The 17,278-nt window shown below is 50.0% G+C and overlaps 1 protein-coding gene across 1 annotated transcript; it reads right to left on the reverse strand.

Moving 5' to 3' along the window:
• Positions 1 to 287: 287 nt before the first annotated feature.
• On the reverse strand, positions 288 to 17,069 carry LOC122370627 (2-aminoethylphosphonate--pyruvate transaminase-like). Its single transcript, XM_043346374.1, has 5 exons — positions 16,927 to 17,069; positions 16,585 to 16,725; positions 15,920 to 16,020; positions 1,153 to 1,555; positions 288 to 866 (listed from the first exon to the last, which is right to left on the reverse strand). The coding sequence occupies exons 1-5, from the start codon at positions 16,961 to 16,963 to the stop codon at positions 394 to 396; spliced, it is 1,155 nt and encodes a 384-aa protein (XP_043202309.1). The 5' UTR covers positions 16,964 to 17,069; the 3' UTR covers positions 288 to 393.
• Positions 17,070 to 17,278: the final 209 nt, after the last annotated feature.

A 17,278-nucleotide genomic window follows, 5' to 3' on the forward strand; every position in this document is an offset into this window, starting at 1 on the left:
CAACCTGCTGTTGGAGGTTGATTAGTTGAAGGTACGCGTTTCGTCGATAGTCTGCGACATTGGTTCTTGGCTCGGAACTAGGCTCCACGGATGCAATCACTGTGTTCTGTTGACGTCTTCACCGACGTATTGTCTTCATAGGCGGCGGAACGGAGGGGGGGGGGGGCACCTGGGCACCGTGCCCCCTTGGCTTTTTGATTTCGGCATTTTAACGTAAGCCATATAGGCGTTTCATGGAAAGAATGGGACACCAAAAGTCGGCAGTGCCCCCCCCCCCCCCCAGGTGTTCCGCCGCTACTGATTGTCCTCGGCTGACATAGGAAGTCGTAGCTAGCTTCATTGTTCTCCGATGACGTCACTTGTCGCTGACGTCATTGTCCCCGGCTTACGTTACTAGTAGCGGACGGGCGTGGTGACACCCATCTCCTTCAGTACGTCCCTCACGCCTTCCACCAGTCGCACCATATCCTCTTGGTGCAGGTCTCCGATGTTCCCCACTCGAAAACAATCCGCCTCAGTGACCTTCCCTGGATAGATGACCAGTCCGCGCTCCGAGAGGCCTCGGTACAGCTTGCTGAACGAGAACAGCGGGTCGCTCGGACACAGGAACGATGTGATGATGTAGCAGTCATCGCCGTCGCGCACCAGCTGACGGAAGCCGAGCTCGGTCAGGCCGCGCTTGACGGTCACGTTGTTGGAGCGGTAGCGGTCCGCCTGGGTGGCCACTCCGCCGGCGGAGAGGAGGTGCCGCAGCGCGCGGTGGAACGCCAGCATGGTGTGAGTGGGAGGAGTGAACCGAAACTGGCCGGTCGACTCCAGGTTGAACCACTGCTCGTACAGGTCCAGACTCAGGCTACGGCTGTTACCTGTGAGGGGAAGGGAGGTGGGGTGAGTGGGAGAGAGAGAGAGAGAGAGACTCGGCGCTCACTAACCCCACCCAACTACTCTAGCCTTCAATAGCCGTCAGGAAGTATACGATTGACCCATGTTCTCAGTTCTAAGAGTTTGACGGTCACCTCTTGCCACTTTTGGCTCTTTGGCGCACGTACTGAAATGCCGTCTTTTCGTTTCTTTACCTATACCCACGAGCAGTTACGTCTCCGCCATCCCTGCTCCCCTCAGTCGCCCCTGTCTTCCGCCCTCGGCGCTCACCCTTGGTCGTCTCCAGGTGCTTCAACCGGCAGATGGCGAACGCGAAGCCGGGCACGCCCTCGATGCACTTGTTGGCCGAGCTGACCAAGTAGTCCACTCCCGCCTCCTCCAGGTCGAGAGGCACGGCGCCGAAGGCACTCATCGAGTCGACTACGAACGCTGCGTGCGGCTGAAGCCGGCGCACTGCCTGCCCCATTTTCTGGACCGGGTTCAGCACTCCGCTGCTCGTTTCGCAGTGCACGGCGGTGACGGTCGTGAAGGAGTCGGAGGCGAGCAGCTCCTCAGCGGCAGACACGTCCAGCGCGCGGTCCTCCGGGAACTCCCGCAGGGTGTAGGGGATGCCGGCCGCCTGGCAGACCTTGGCCTGACGCCGGCCGTAGGCACCGTTACTGAGTATCAGCACCTGACGGCAGACCGTCACCAAAGTCAAGGGGGGAGGGGGTATATAAACTACCAGTATGACGCTGGTAATGATTCTTAACCCATTTACGCCCTTCGTTGCGTTTTCGCAACGCAAGCAAGCGTCGACGTGATCGAAGCTTGAGAAGTGTGTAAAAGAGACTAACCGATGAGACAAGTTTCAGCGTGTGTAGCATGGTTGTGCGCATGATACTACGCAGTTACAAGTCTGTGCGGCCGGTAAGTTACTGCCTAGAGCTCCCAGAGGGAAGTCGAAGGTTTTGTGAGTGATGACGTCACGAAAACCAAGATAAGTAGGCTAAGTGCTTAATAATATCGTAATGAAAATTGTGTAAACATATTCTGCAGAGTCCCTACAATAGCGTAGATATGCATTTTGTTAAGAAATAATGCTACAAAAAGGGTTTGTGACTATTTTCAAATATGACTACGGTCGCGTTGCGGGAACGCAACGAAGGGCACATCGGAAAGACAGCGGTGTTGCGAAAACGCAACGATGGGCACATTGGCAGGGTAGCGGAAGTATGAATATCAACAGTAGACTTCACTCGTGATACGCTGTGGGTTCTCTCTTTCTCTCCCCATCTTTCTCCCTCTCCTCCTCGTTCCCCAACACTCTCCCTTCTCTCTCTCTCTCTCTTTCTCTCTCTCTTTCTTTCTCTCTCATTTTGTAGCCATGAGGCTGTAGCGGCGGAACATCTTCAATTAAGGGGGGAGCACTGCTGACTTTTGGTCTCATTCTTTCCATTTCCATTTCCATGCAACGCCTATCGGGATAATGTTAAAATGGCAAAATCAAGGGGGGCACGGTGCCCCGGTGCCCCCTCCCCCCGCTCCGCCGCCTATGCCATGAGGGACGTATATAGGTATGTTTAGTGCAAGGTGCGTTCGCACGTAAAATGTTGCGACACATTTCATATTTGCTGGCTCAAACAGCCACAAACACTCCTTTCTTTTTCTCTCGCAGATTTTCGGCCTCGGGCTGTTCGTTCACTAAGCAATGTGTTCCCATGCATCTGAAAATCGCATGGTAGGAAAAGGACCCATGCATCAAACGATCGGCGATGCTAACGGAGCTGAGAGATAATTAGGTCCTTTGGAAATTGGATCTACTATGTACATTGTGCATAAATAATGAATAACGGGGATGTATTCTGGTATCAGGCGACAGATAGGCATCGCCATTCTCTGGATAGAATCTGCTGACTACCAGCATTTACGTTAGAAAAGATAACAGGGTCGGCAAATAGTGGGATAGGCCCCCTCTGAGGGTAGCTGAGCCCTTCGGCAGGGGTAATGAGGGCGGACCCATGGGAAAATAATAATTTTTAGGATTCATAACTCGCATAGATTCATAAGCTGCTTGATGTGGAGTGTACGCCTGTTTTCTTACTTTGATAGGCTTTTTATCTAATCAGACCATTTTTAGAGCTAGCAGGATTATTGGAATTAGGGGAGACATTTGTCTGACCGGACACGGTCAATCGTAGACTGGAGACTGAGCCCAGCCAGTGGGCAGCCGCCACCCATGACCCACCCCCTTTCCCCCTCCCAAGCACTCACTGCACCCGGCTACAGGCGCGCTCCTATGTGAGCTGCCCGATTGCGATATACGTTGCCGGTCCAGCCCTGAACAGGGGGATGAGGCGTGGAGGAGGATTCAACTATCCTGAAGATGGAAAGGACGGATTGACGTCGAATCACCATTCTGTCCTGGCATTGTCTCGAGAAAGAGGTTACACGTGAAGGTCGCTGAGAGTGGGGCCATGAAAATTTTGGATTAGGTGTAAACATGATAAACTGGGAGTCGATTTGTTGTGATGCGCTACGCCTTACGCGGGTAATTTGTTAGAGCCGGATCGGTCCTTTTTTCTTTTTGCTGAGAGTGGGTACGACTAACCTGCAATGGAATTTAACTTTACTCCTAGGAGGGTGGTTAAAAATGATTGCGGATATACGCGCATACGAGAGGCACTGGTTTACTCCCAATCCTCCGTTTAATTGTATTCAGTGTGCACTGTGTAGGGTCTGATAGGTGGAGGTAATGGATCTGTCTAGCTTCCAAAAAGAAAGCATCACCCTGGATACGTGTCGACCACAACTTTAAATGAACAGCAATGGACAACGTAAATGGTTGATAATGACCGTGTTGCCATCTCCCCGTTCGCGAATCATGAAGTTATGCTTCCTCACTGAGGCTCTTAGGCGGGTTATAGAGCATGACGGATGTGGGTTCCGCATTTTCAAGCAATAGTTGTCAACAGTTGATTGATGTTTTGTCAAAACATATTAGCATATACGGCAGTTCAGTGTACTTTATGTCCGTCTGATGTGCCCGTCGTTGCGTTTTCGCAACGCTGATGGCGCCCGGTGTGCCCTTCGTTGCGATTTCGCAACGCATGTTTTTTACGTTTTTCTCGAGAAACTTTTGCTGCAGGCAAAAATTATTTTCGATTCCATACAAGGCCCTGGTAGGAGCATAACATATTTTGATTTCGTCGATTTTCATGATGGTCAATATTCCTGGGCATAAATGGGTTAATTAACCCTCGCCCGTAAACGGCGATCTGCCACCTTCGCCCATGCAGGGGGGGGGGGGTGCGACCCCCCCCCCCCCCTTGGCGTTTGAAAACGGAGCGTCGTAGAGCTTAGCGGAAAAGACCAACGGATTGCTCTCGCCGAGATCTCGCGATTGGTGGTATATTTTTTGGTGCTAGGTCAACATTTGACCTACTTTTGACCGGTCAAAGGTCAAATTTTCGGAAAAATAGACTTTTTTCAACTTTCGGCGGCGATTGCGGCAAAACGGTGGGAGATATCGACTTTAAACCTTCACTATCGTGTTCCTTGATCAATTCTCTATCGTTTGGTATGTATTTCGTTTCCCTAGCTCTAAAAATGGCGCGTTGGGAGCGCCGGAAGTCGGCAAGGTCACAGTCGGCGGCAGAAATTCGAAAAATCAAAATTTAAATTTCTGAAATCTGATTGTATTTTTGGATTTGGGAGGTCCATTTGCTCCCTAAATAAGCTAATATTGCTGCATATTCCCATTGAGGTGACAAGAATTAGCAAAATAGTGGTTCGGGCGCTTTTCAAAAATAGTACCGGACGCTGTTCCTCTCGTGACGTCATAGCTCCGTGACCTGACCTGACCTGGTCAAGTTTCTTATACCATATGATAGCCAATACTTGCCCCAACATGCATGGGAAGTTTCATCACGATCCATCAACCGATGTCCGTACCATCGGCAGGAAACCTCGGGCGTTGGCACTCAGTTTGTGAAAATCCGGCCGGAGGCTGTTCTCTTTGTGACGTCATAACTCCGTGACTTGACATGACCCGGTCAATTTTTTTATCAAAAGATGTGCAAGGTCTGCCCCATAAGGTACCCAAAATTTGGTGGCGCTGCGCGCCGCCGTTTTTGCACTATTCCCGAAAAGCCTCAGGGGGGGGGGGTTGCACCAACCCCCCCCCCTACATGGGCGAGGGTTAAACTATCTCAACCACATGGAATCGTGAATTCATGCACTCTGCAAGTTTGCGGAGTCCGGTGTTTCATTCTTGCATCGTTGACATTATGTTCGTACGTCATTTATGACGTCACTAAGGTCATATGAGTTTTTCGCCAATAACCCCCAATCATATTTAGTTAGCGAGTCAGGAGTCACCGACCAGGACTTGGGAACACATGCCCAGTTGAATGTTATGCCATGATCTCCTTCAACCAGCTTCGTGACCTAAATGGCTCCGACCTGACCTGACCTTGACCTGACTAAGCACTGTAAGTTGGCCCCAACCAAATAAAACGTAGGTATATCATTTGCTGCGCCTGAGCATGGAGAACATGTTGGTGCCAAAATCGCGGTTCTGCGACTGTTTCTGGCGAAGTTAGTTACCAAAACCGAACTCGTACTATTGTGCACTTGACCTGACCTCAGAGGTCACCGGTTGACCTGAGACCTTAAAAGCGGGTATCTATTGCTGTGTCTCGTAACGGCGCACACACTCTTTTTTGCGACCGTCTTATAGCTTGATGAGGGACGAAGCGGCGAGAAGCGAATTCCATCTCTCTCGGCCGGGCGTATGTGGAAAACCAAAAGGTTCAGCGGGGATAAGCCTGGCGAAAGTAGGCATTCGACTTTACGATAGGCGTTATCACAAGTGTATTCGCGGCCATTGGGGCGACGTAAGAAAAGAAGAAAACAACTGGCCCCAAGAACTTTAAATTATCAGTTAGCATGCACCTTTTCCTTGATATGTAGAGAATTTACCATTAATTGTTAGAGAAAATGGCATTTAAAATCTTCCATTTATGCTTTTTTTCATCGTGTAGGGATTGTAGGAATTTAGTCGTATTAATCAGGGATTGTAGGAATTTAGTCGTATTGATCAGGGATTATAATATTTAGGAGAAATTTAGGCGTATGAATGTGAGCGTGTGTCATCCTTTGTTCGTCTTGTTCGTCCGTTGCGCCCGCGTCCGCGTTGGGAGGTACACCAGTGGAGGTCAGCGTGACGGTAACCAAGCGCGCCGGTTGGTCGGCCTTAGCCTCGGGCCGGCTGACGGGGGGCGTTCCCGCCTCGAGTCCGGTACATAAGCACAGCAGGAGGAGGAGTCGGGGCTCAGTGTTGGCCTGCCGAAGTGCTGTGCTGCGCTGTGCCCGACTACTCTTCTGCTGCTGGCTCTCCTGGCTCGAGGTAGGTTCCCGTCACGCAGGGATTGTCGCGGGCTCACGGACATCCCTTAGCTAGGTAGGAGCAACCGGGAGGAGGGTTAGGTTGATTCGCGTGGCGTAGGGTAGAGTTAGGGTAGAATTATGGTTTGTGAGAATTACGATTACAATATTTCATTCGGCAGTCCTTTATACTGATTTCGGCAATTTGACAAATGTGAATAAACGGGGGGATGAATCGATAACGTCTTTTGGTAATGAGATGAGTCGAAGGAGAACGGAGGTTGAGCGGAGTCAGATTCACTCGGTACCTTAGTTAGTCATCATGGCTCAGGAGCTTAGCTCCAAACCCACGAAGGGCGCGCTAAAAACCGCGTGTGCTCCAAAATGGCGGAGTTATTCACCTGAACCACGATGCATAGTTTAGTACATTTAGTTTAGAGGACAGTGGCCCGGGTGGCAGACGGGTAAAAGGCTGGGAGACGTCCCGGCCGACCACTGGTCCTGTAGAGTAGAGTAGAGATCTGGAGGGGAGGTAACGAAGGGCCTACAGGACCGGCCTAAGCCCTCCTCACATAATGGTGCATCGGCCGGGAACGTTCTTTCAAGTGAAATTCGGCTGAACAACGTTTTTCTCCCGGTAGGTGTCAGGCACGCCATTAGGTACGTAAGCCTTAAACTGCATTATCTAGTGAAACGCCCTGCCCGTAAAGTCGCCGGAATCGCTTGTTAGTACGTGGTTTTGTAAATCTTAAACTGTTTAAACAAACGGCTAACAGTAAGTCTAAAAAACGTTTTTCATTCTTGCTGGTATGAGGATACGCCGCTAACGTAAGACTTAAACTGCATTTGGCGAAACGGCCTGCTGTAAATCCAGTGCGCTTGCTCAGTACGTGATTTTGTAAATCTTAAACTGTGTAAATCAGACGGCTGCAGCTGTTAGACGCCCCCACCGAATTGATCTTGAAAGAACGGTCGATTGAGCCATTCTAAATTTATTCAATTTACTCCGCTCAATATCCGAACTTCTGGGAACAAACGAGCCAAGCCAGCAGCCAAAATTGATAGACAAAAGTTTGCGATGACTGCAATAAAAATAGCAACACTAAGAAAACCGAAATGCAGCTTGCGAGTTGCAAATATGCTGTGTGAATGAGCAAATACGATATAGTTGACAATAGCCACGGCCATCGGGTACACATTTGGTTCACAATTGGTCATAATTGATGGTCAAATTAGATTAAAGGTGTTTCTTCGTAGCTATTAGCTAAGGTAGAGCTAATACCTTGCAAGCCTTCTTTGTCATGAATTCAAAATATTAACTATATTGGCTGTAAAGTAGAGGTGGTACCTATTTGGTTAGTTTAAGTCTGTTCGCCAGATTGCCCGTCGTGAAAACGGCTAATAAGTAATAGAGTAAAGTGTGAAGAGCGGATGTGCAGGGTGACTGTCTGGAATTGAGGATGTGTAAATTGCATGTGAGAGTAAAAAAAAAAGGTGTGGCATGTGAGAGTTAAAATGTGGAGAATGCAACTGTGTGGGAGTAAGAGTGTAGAATGAGAGGTGAGATCGGATCAAAAATGAGAATTAGTCAGTCTGTTTGCTTGTGTGGTAATTGCAAGGATGAGTGAAAGGTGCAGATGTATGTGCGTGAACTGAGTGAAAGAGGAGAATGCTTCTGTGATACGGTGAGGTGACTGTCTGAGAATTACGAGTGTACCGAAAGATTTAACGATTAATCTAACATAAGCATTGCAGTGAAACGGGCGACACGATTCCCACTTGACGTTTACAAAAGTGTCCTTAATTAATCAAAGTCTGTTCAAAGTTGAAACCTTGTTATGTCTTAAAGTACCCACGAAGTTAAGGATTAATTGCACAATATAGAGCTTCTACATTCATTTCTAGAGAGATGATCTTTCTTATAATTGACGCTTAGTTTACCGCGATTACCGTGATTTACAAAGATTTTCTCCCCGCACGATTTAGATGTTGTTGGTTGTCAAAGATTAAAATTAAAATTACAATTCATAAAGGTTAGATTCCTCGGAGGTTTGGGAAACATTAAAAATTAGATCTTCCCGCGGCCGGAGACAAACAAGTTTTGCTCCTGGCACATGCCTTAATTGAATTATACTATGTAAATTCGCGTCTGGAGAAACACGGTATAATCAAATGCTGTGTCGATCCTTCTTATCACAAAGAGCCGTGTCAGCCAGTTAACAGAGAACTGCGACCACAAAAAAACACCCGAGACAGACGGGGTAAGAAGTGGTGACCTCCACATTTGTACTTTCACTCGCCACTTTTTGTACGGCAAGCAGGCCGCTCTCGATGCTGTTTTTGCGGCTGGTAGGACGTTTTTTATCGAATCGGCCATGGCCTCATGCCGGTTAACAAAGATCCACGACAAAAAAATCCGCCCCAGACAGACGGGATGTGATGCTGTGACCTTCCAGCCGCTGGTGACACGGCCAGCAGGCCGCCCTCAACGCTTTTTTTTTGCGACCAGTAAAGTGTTTAGGCGGGTCGGCCTTGGCTTTAGGATACGCATCACGGCAGTGAGGATCAGATCCAACACGACTCAGCCTGACCCTGAATGTCACCTCCAGACCCGGACTCTCACGGCAAGGACGAAACAGGCAAAAGGGGGGTAGACCAAAGTAAAACACAAACAGAGACGGTCACCACCCACGGTCGACGCTCTCACCAGACGTGTGCGATTACCGAGATGAAGCAGGCGATTGATGAAGCTCACATTGGTATAAGCCGGCTAAATTACGTCATAACTAGAGAGCGAAACAGAAGCATGCGGAACAACATGCGTAATTTGTAGCAGCTATTTGCGAAATGCATTTATAATTTGAAATAACATTTATATGAAATTTATTGAAGAAGTTCATAATTGTTGGAACGATTCTCATGAATTTGTCATGCTTGTAGAGGTCTAGTTAGAGTTACACAAGCTAACGGCGGATCAAATATCTTATTTCAAAAATCATTACTTAACAATGAATGCTTCGTGATCTTCATTACGCTGAATTAGACTTTGTAATGCGGCGACCAATTACCTAAGTATTCGGCATAATTGACATGTGCGAGAGGAACCGATTGTGGGGGTGCTGGCGAGTCGTTATATACCTAACCTAATTATGCCACGTCATCATTTAACGTGGCGTCCAGCCCCTTTAAATCGCTCATCTGTGTAGCTCGCTTACTGGAGGGCGCTGTCTCGACCCAAGGTCACCACAGACACTGAGATGACAAACACAGTGGGCCCAGGGCGGTGCACTCTGAACCCGAGCACGTTTGTGGCTGGCATTGTTTGGATTATTGGGACGATGGCTAACCATTCACGTTTGTTTGCAAATAGGGATTACAAATTCCCCGAACTCAGCAATTGGAATCTCGGCAGCACATTAACATGAAAGGAGACGTAAACTAATTATGATTCAAAGAAAGTGAATGTGAGAGAGAGAGAGAGAAAGAGAGAGAGAGAGAATGACAGAGAGAGAGAGTGAAAGAGAGAGAGAGAGAGAAAGAGAGGAAGAGAGAGAGAGAGAGAGAGAGAGAGAGAGAGAGAGAGAGAGAGAGAGAGAGAGAGAGAGAGAGAGAGAGAGAGCATGAAAAGGAAAGAGAAACACAATTCTGATAATTGTAGCTACTGAATCGAATTTCCAGGGTCTGTCCGACTCGATGGTAAATAACTCAAACCAACTGTCCAGCGCCACTCGTGGTGACGCCGACCCCGCCCAAACATCCCTGACCGCGGCAGACGAGCCAAGGACAGGAGACAAAAGGTCCATGGATCAGGCGGGAATGTTCGCAGTAGGCGAAATTTAAACGGCTGAAAAGGTCCCGGGAAGCATGCGGGTTCCAACGAAACGAGCTTACTGACTTTGGGAAATTAATGTTCAGTCTTAGTAACGACATTCGGGCTGAACTACGAAAACTAGACATTATCTAAGGTTTACAAGCGATTTACAAATTACGACGGCGCATTGCTGCGCTGGAGTATTCATGGAGAACAGGTTAAAATTGACGGTGGCAATTTTTTAAACAGTTCAAAGACTGCGAAGTTAACGTAACTTTCTGTTTGTTTTGTTTCGGTTTACATGACTATGAAAGCATGTAGACTACCTTTAATTTAAACATCGGTTCAACATTTGGTCAACCTATAATAAAGCATTATGAATTATCGTGAACATTAATAGTCTGAAGAATTTGAGATATCGTAAATACGACATTGATGGCAATAGGACCGAGTTGACCGCGACGTTGGCAACGACAAAATTGTTATGTAATTCAGTGACAAAATATATCATCGGTCCCGCTTGCGGTGAAACGTTTATAAGTTATGGGGTTTAAATCCTGCCGCCCTGATATCTGCGTATGCGCAACGACACAAGTTTATTATCGCCCGTCGCTTCTCTAAAACTGGAACAACGCTATCTAACTACGAGTTTCTCTGATTTTATTTCACTCGATCATCTTGGTCGAAGACCGGCTATAAGGCGGTCAAGTTTTGTAAAGTCCTTACTTTACTACTGCATTCGAAGGAATGATGACTCTTCCAAAGCCGTCAATGCCTAAGGCCCCATGATGGCACTCTAAATTCTATCATCCTAATTACCCACTACACCGTGAATATAAAGGACGTCTTTTAGGCAAGTATCAACATGATTGTAATCAATAGGTAAACATGGTAAAATTGACCTTATGCTTATCATATATGGGAATTCTAAAAAGGTCAAAATTAAAATCATTATCGTTAATTATTGATTACAATCATGCCCAAAGAAACGTTGCATCATGTATAATTCAACAGCATAGGATAAAACTGCATCGTACATGGTAAGATATATGTAGCTTTGGCATAAATCTGGGATATTCGATATCAAATAAACAAGTTTCGGCACGGCCAAAGCGTTAAAATCGGGATGGTTATTTGGGAGTTCAGATCGGTCGTGCAAGTCGCGATGGCAGCAGTAACTAAAACCCCGGCAGTGATGTGCCACCAGTCCATCCAGAGGCGCCCAATTTTGCTAGGCCGTCGCGGCTAGTATCGATTGGGAATATTTAACCTTTTCTCTATCCTAAGGGGACCTCCGTTTTTACGACACAATAGAGGGTCACTATGGTACCGGTCAGCCCTCGGTACCTACGTCACGGGATGATGGACCCGACTCGGGGCCTAGCCCTTCTGTTCATTGTTCATGGCATGCAATGAGTATGCGTGGATATGGCTGTGTGTGTAAGCCCCGTGTTGAGCACTCCCTGCTTCTAAGTGTATGTTTGGAAAAACGGATTCCTTCGTATCCGTTGTGTGTCACGGCATGAGTGGGTACGGCCGTGTATGTATGTGACCCTGTAGTGGAGCAACCTGCTTATATGTATTTTAGTGTGCCAACAGATGGCAACCCGCAGCACTACCGGGCCAGCAGCTGACGGGAAGGGATCGGCACACCTGGGGACAACGCGGGGCGCGGCGGGGCGACTCGCACCTTACTGGCCACCGCGGCGACACGGCGCCTGCGTGGGGCGGCGCCGGTCCCGATCCCTGGACCGGTTGCTGCGGCCTCGGGACTGGATGACAGCGCCGCCGCGGCGCGACGGCGTACTGGCGAACTGGCACTTACAGACGACGCGACGGCAGCTGAGGTCGCTGCGCCTGCAGAGAACGCTGCGCCCGAGACTAGATCGCAGGGCACATCGACTGCAGATCCGATGTACAGCGGCCGGAATCAATCGCGACGCAGTGTCGCGACGCCCACGATACGCGCTGCAATGACGGTGGCGCTGAAGTGAATGTGGCGCCGCGACGGGACGGGGCGCTGAAGGAGGCGCCGCTACTGAAAAATGGCGCGGAAGGCGCTGTTGAATGTAGTGCTGAAGCAGGCGCCGAGACTGCAGCTGAAGTGAGGTGGTGCTAAAGGAGGCATGGCTGCTGCAGGTGATGCTAAAGGAGGTACCACTGCTACAGGTGGCGCTGAAGAAAGCGCTGCTGCTAAAGGTGGCGCTGAGCGAGGTGCCATAGCTAAGGGTGGCGCTGAAGGAGGTGTCTTGACTACAGATGGCGCCGGATGAGGCGCTGCGACAGCCCGCGGCGCTGAAGTGGAAACGCTGAAGGCGCTGTTGAATGTAGTGCTGAAGCAGGCGCCGAGACTGCAGCTGAAGTGGGGTGGTGCTAAAGGAGGCATGGCTGCTGCAGGTGATGCTAAAGGAGGTACCACAGCTACAGGCGGCGCTAGATGAAGAAAGCGCTGCTGCTACAGGGGGCGCTGAGCGAGGTGCCATAGCTAAGGGTGGCGCTGAAGGAGGTGTCACGACTACAGATGGCGCCGGATGAGGCGCTGCGACAGCCCGCGGCGCTGAAGTGGAAAAGGCGCGACGACTGAGGGGCTGCTGGTCAACTACGGCCGGTGGCTGCAGTGTGCGTCAGCTGAGGGCTGATGAGCGGACCAGCCCGGCCGGTTGCCGCTATGCACCGTACGCCGGCTGGACACCGCTGAAGATGAACAGCGAACACTCCAGAGCGCTGCTACGATCGACCTGTGCTGCTACGGGCGTCCGCGGCCGGCTGTGGCGGAGTGCCGGACACCACGGCCTGCTGCTGCTCACGACTGCGGCCCGCACGACGCCATTCTTGCGCTGCCGTGTGCGATCTTCGTGGTGGTAAAAGCTACCGATCACCAACGGTCACCGCCTACCTGAGGGCCGAATGCTCACGCGCCAAGCGGCAGTCCGTGCCCGCTGCCGAGTGCCGCGCCGGCGCACCATTCGACGCTGCCCGTGCCCAGCCATGCCAGCTCCGCGCGCTGCCGTGTGCCGCGCCGGTGCACAATCAGACGCTACTCGTGCCGCCAGCTCGCGTGCAGTGATACACAGTGCCTGGGACTACGCTGTCCCACGCCGCCTCAGGCAGCGGACGGACACAGAAGCGGTGCCAGCTCAGCGCGCTGCCGTATGCCGCGTCGGCGGACAATCGGACGCTACTCGTGCCGCCAGCCCGCACGCAGTGATGTGCCGTGCTAAAGACTACGCTGTCCCGCGCCGCCTCAGGCATCGGTCGGACGACAGAAGCCGTGTGCCCCACGGTGTTATGCGAACACTCGTGCCGTCAGCCCGCGCGCATCCATGCGCGGTCCGTGCCACCGGCCATCGTGTCGTGCTTCGCTCCGCCCCCAGAGTAAGGGAATTTTTCCCTCCTGGCGAAGAAGGGGGTATTATGTAGGGATTGTAGGAATTTAGTCGTATTAATCAGGGATTGTAGGAATTTAGTCGTATTGATCAGGGATTATAATATTTAGGAGAAATTTAGGCGTATGAATGTGAGCGTGTGTCATCCTTTGTTCGTCTTGTTCGTCCGTTGCGCCCGCGTCCGCGTTGGGAGGTACACCAGTGGAGGTCAGCGTGACGGTAACCAAGCGCGCCGGTTGGTCGGCCTTAGCCTCGGGCCGGCTGACGGGGGGCGTTCCCGCCTCGAGTCCGGTACATAAGCACAGCAGGAGGAGGAGTCGGGGCTCAGTGTTGGCCTGCCGAAGTGCTGTGCTGCGCTGTGCCCGACTACTCTTCTGCTGCTGGCTCTCCTGGCTCGAGGTAGGTTCCCGTCACGCAGGGATTGTCGCGGGCTCACGGACATCCCTTAGCTAGGTAGGAGCAACCGGGAGGAGGGTTAGGTTGATTCGCGTGGCGTAGGGTAGAGTTAGGGTAGAATTATGGTTTGTGAGAATTACGATTACAATATTTCATTCGGCAGTCCTTTATACTGATTTCGGCAATTTGACAAATGTGAATAAACGGGGGGATGAATCGATAACGTCTTTTGGTAATGAGATGAGTCGAAGGAGAACGGAGGTTGAGCGGAGTCAGATTCACTCGGTACCTTAGTTAGTCATCATGGCTCAGGAGCTTAGCTCCAAACCCACGAAGGGCGCGCTAAAAACCGCGTGTGCTCCAAAATGGCGGAGTTACTAGGGTTACCCGCGTGCTCCGCAACGCGAAGAGGGGTTATTTTTTACCCGTGGGCCGTGGGTATTGGGTGGTCTGTGTCGATTTGGTTGGTATCCATTTTGTTCAATTGCTTTTTGACGGCCAAAACAAAAAAGATACATCGCATCGAGGTGCCCGTGTCGTATTATCATGCGTTCTACCTAAGAATGATTCGAAAACTGGCGTGAAGTCTTTTGAGGGCCATCGATGAATTTCGCTAAAAATGACAATGTAATGGTTTGGAACATTTACATTTTTAAGAATACTGTTGCTTATAATGTAAAAATGAAGAGTGAATATTGGACAGAATTGAATGCTCTATCCAATGGTACCATATTCAATTGCCAAAGGTATCAGGTTATGCAGCAAACCCCGTGTGATTAATAAAGTGGCACAAAATTGACAAACACCATTTTCTCCTGTGATTGGCACCACCTTGATTTGGATCAATCAGCTTTTCACAATTTTTATATGAGAGGCGGTACCTTTCTCTTGCAAATAGGCGTTGATTCAACTCGCTCCATTAAACGGTCACCTAAAAATAAAATTAATTCCAAAATCCCTCAAAAACCGCAATTTTTCCAATAAAAGTGCCCTCTCCGGTGCACGTGGCGCGTGCTATCCTCTGCATTGCACACCATTCAATAGCCCGTTCAATTCTGTACACGATGCTGTTTTCCCCGTGCCGGTCGGACCCCTGGTCACCAAGATATTGCACGGGAACTGGACCCGTGTCGGCCAAAATTAGCCGTTTTCGCCCGATTTCGCACGCCGATTTATACATGTAAAGTCTATGACGCGAATTTGCACTTTTTGAGCACGCGCCACGCGCTCCCTATCAATCCGATCGAGCTGAGACACCTCAAAGGCACGTCGCGCATCCTTGATCTATAAGTTGTGCAAATTTCACCGGGCTAGGTGCAACGGTCTGGCCTGTAGTCCACGCAAAGCAGCACCAAGTCGGGACCTCGGTAACGGACAGACGCACCCTCCTCAAATAGTAATATAGATTCACCCGAACCACGATGCATAGTTTAGTACATTTAGTTTAGAGGACAGTGGCCCGGGTGGCAGACGGGTAAAAGGCTGGGAGACGTCCCGGCCGACCACTGGTCCTGTAGAGTAGAGTAGAGATCTGGAGGGGAGGTAACGAAGGGCCTACAGGACCGGCCTAAGCCCTCCTCACAATCGTTTGCACAGTATGTTCTTTTACTAAGCTAGAAACACTAATTAGAAATAGTTCCTGCAACATCAAGAACAATAGGGAAGGCTTGAAGTGAATACAATAATCTAAACGGTTTTGTAATCCATGTGAAGACACTTCTAAAATTGCCTGTAGAAATATTAAAGGCAAAAGTTCAACTTTTTCACAAGACGGATGGCTATAAACCTATTCAACGTGTGACAACTCAGCCGGTATTTCGTCGCCTACAGCCCAGCTTTCCCTAGTGACCGATAGAGGCGCTGCTATCGATGTCCGCCCGTGCCGCCTAACGATCGATCACCTTACAATAAATGGTAAACATTGGTTTCGTGGCGGGTAGGTACGGAGAAACATGGAGTGGGAAGAATAGGAGCATGATCGACCTATTTCAATGTTATCCTTTACCACTGCGTTAGAATGGTAACGGAGTCGTTACCATTCAAGAATGTGAGCTGACCTGAGGTGACCTGAGCTGACCTTTGCGCCGTCGCGGGGTGACGCCGTCTGAAGCACGGCCTCAACTGAGAACGTCCCGCTGCCCTGCATCGGTACCGCTGTGAACACTTCGTCTGACACACCTGCAGGATAAAGAGAAAAAGTGTGATCACCAGGGGCTGCTGTATGGGTTATCCAGCTATTTGAAAGATTTTGTCACAGGCTTGCGAGTGAGAAAAAAATAACGCACTCATAGACGCATAGCACATAGGGCAGCCGACACACCCCTAAGTACCTAAATCTTAATAATAAAACATATACCTTCCATTCAAATAAAAGCCAAGTTAGTTAAATTTACACATTGCTCTAGTCTAGCGCGGTTAGTTCGCACTCGTGTGCGCGAAATTTCTTTTACTACGCATGGTAAATGACCCTTGGAAACAGTATCTCATTAGGCGTATGACTGGTGACACACGGACAGTATCAATAAATAACTCTGACTGAGACGAAGAGCAGATCTGCGACACTCCGACACCACATGGCTGGCATGCTGGAGTGGGTCCATACGCGTTTGGGATCATATTTACAACGACTGGTATGCGAATTACCACCCGTAGGTACCCGAGCTAAGCACGGTAGCACATTACGCTCACCAGAACAAGGCACTTAGTTTCACGTGTTGAAGAGCGACTATGTCTCCGACTGACCTGCCAGCTCCAGGAGGCCCCGTCGGATGTCTTTGACCGTCGATATAAAGGCGGCGTCCCGCGAGCCCAGGTCGCGCAGCATGGCCTGTCGCACCTCCAGCCGCGTGTTCAGCGGGCCCGGTGTGAACAGACGCTTATCTTCTGCAACATGAGAGCCGGGAGGTGAATATCTGCGCAGGCATTCCCTGGGCTCGGTGTGAGGAGAAACATTTATTAACTGCAATAGCTAAATCACATTTTGACCACATTTTATCGCTCACAGCATTAAAAATGACGATGTTAAAAAACGTGAAGTCATTGTGACATTTGTGCTGATAGCCATCCCGCATTCCGGCTCCTCACCTTGGGGTGTGCTGGCCGATTCGTCACCTGCCTCCATGTTGCCGTGTTAGGAACAATGCCGAATTCACCCCTCAGCCAAGACTGCAGTCCGATCGACTGACCACTTGCGATTGACGACTGCACGACCGGCTGCAGGAGCGATCTTCCAAATACTAACCGACCATCTCGCATTGGTTTACCCGCAGATGCCCCCCCCCCCGTCTGACCGTCCACCAATCAGTCTCACACACGGACACATCCGCGCGGCCAGAGCAAGGCCAGAGACCATTTGATACGTGCCAGGACCCTGGAGCGTAACAGCCAGGTTCGCTTTTCTTCTCGATACGAAATGGTTTGTTTATGAAGGTGTGAG

Source organism: Amphibalanus amphitrite, unplaced genomic scaffold (genome assembly GCF_019059575.1).
Source record: "Amphibalanus amphitrite isolate SeventyFive unplaced genomic scaffold, NRLGWU_Aamphi_draft 001151F_arrow, whole genome shotgun sequence".
Taxonomy (NCBI): Eukaryota; Metazoa; Arthropoda; class Thecostraca; order Balanomorpha; family Balanidae; genus Amphibalanus; species Amphibalanus amphitrite.

What these genes read in the sequence shown, in the direction of transcription:
- LOC122370627 (XM_043346374.1), bottom strand. Translation starts at nt 16,963, where the DNA reads ATGGAGGCAGGTGACGAATCGGCCAGCACACCCCAAG. An exon ending in ATCGGCCAGCACACCCCAAG is followed by an intron (nt 16,726 to 16,926) that starts GTGAGGAGCCGG and finishes CTCATGTTGCAG; the next exon opens with AAGATAAGCGTCTGTTCACA. An exon ending in CACCCCGCGACGGCGCAAAG is followed by an intron (nt 1,556 to 15,919) that starts GTCAGCTCAGGT and finishes GTCTGCCGTCAG; the next exon opens with GTGCTGATACTCAGTAACGG.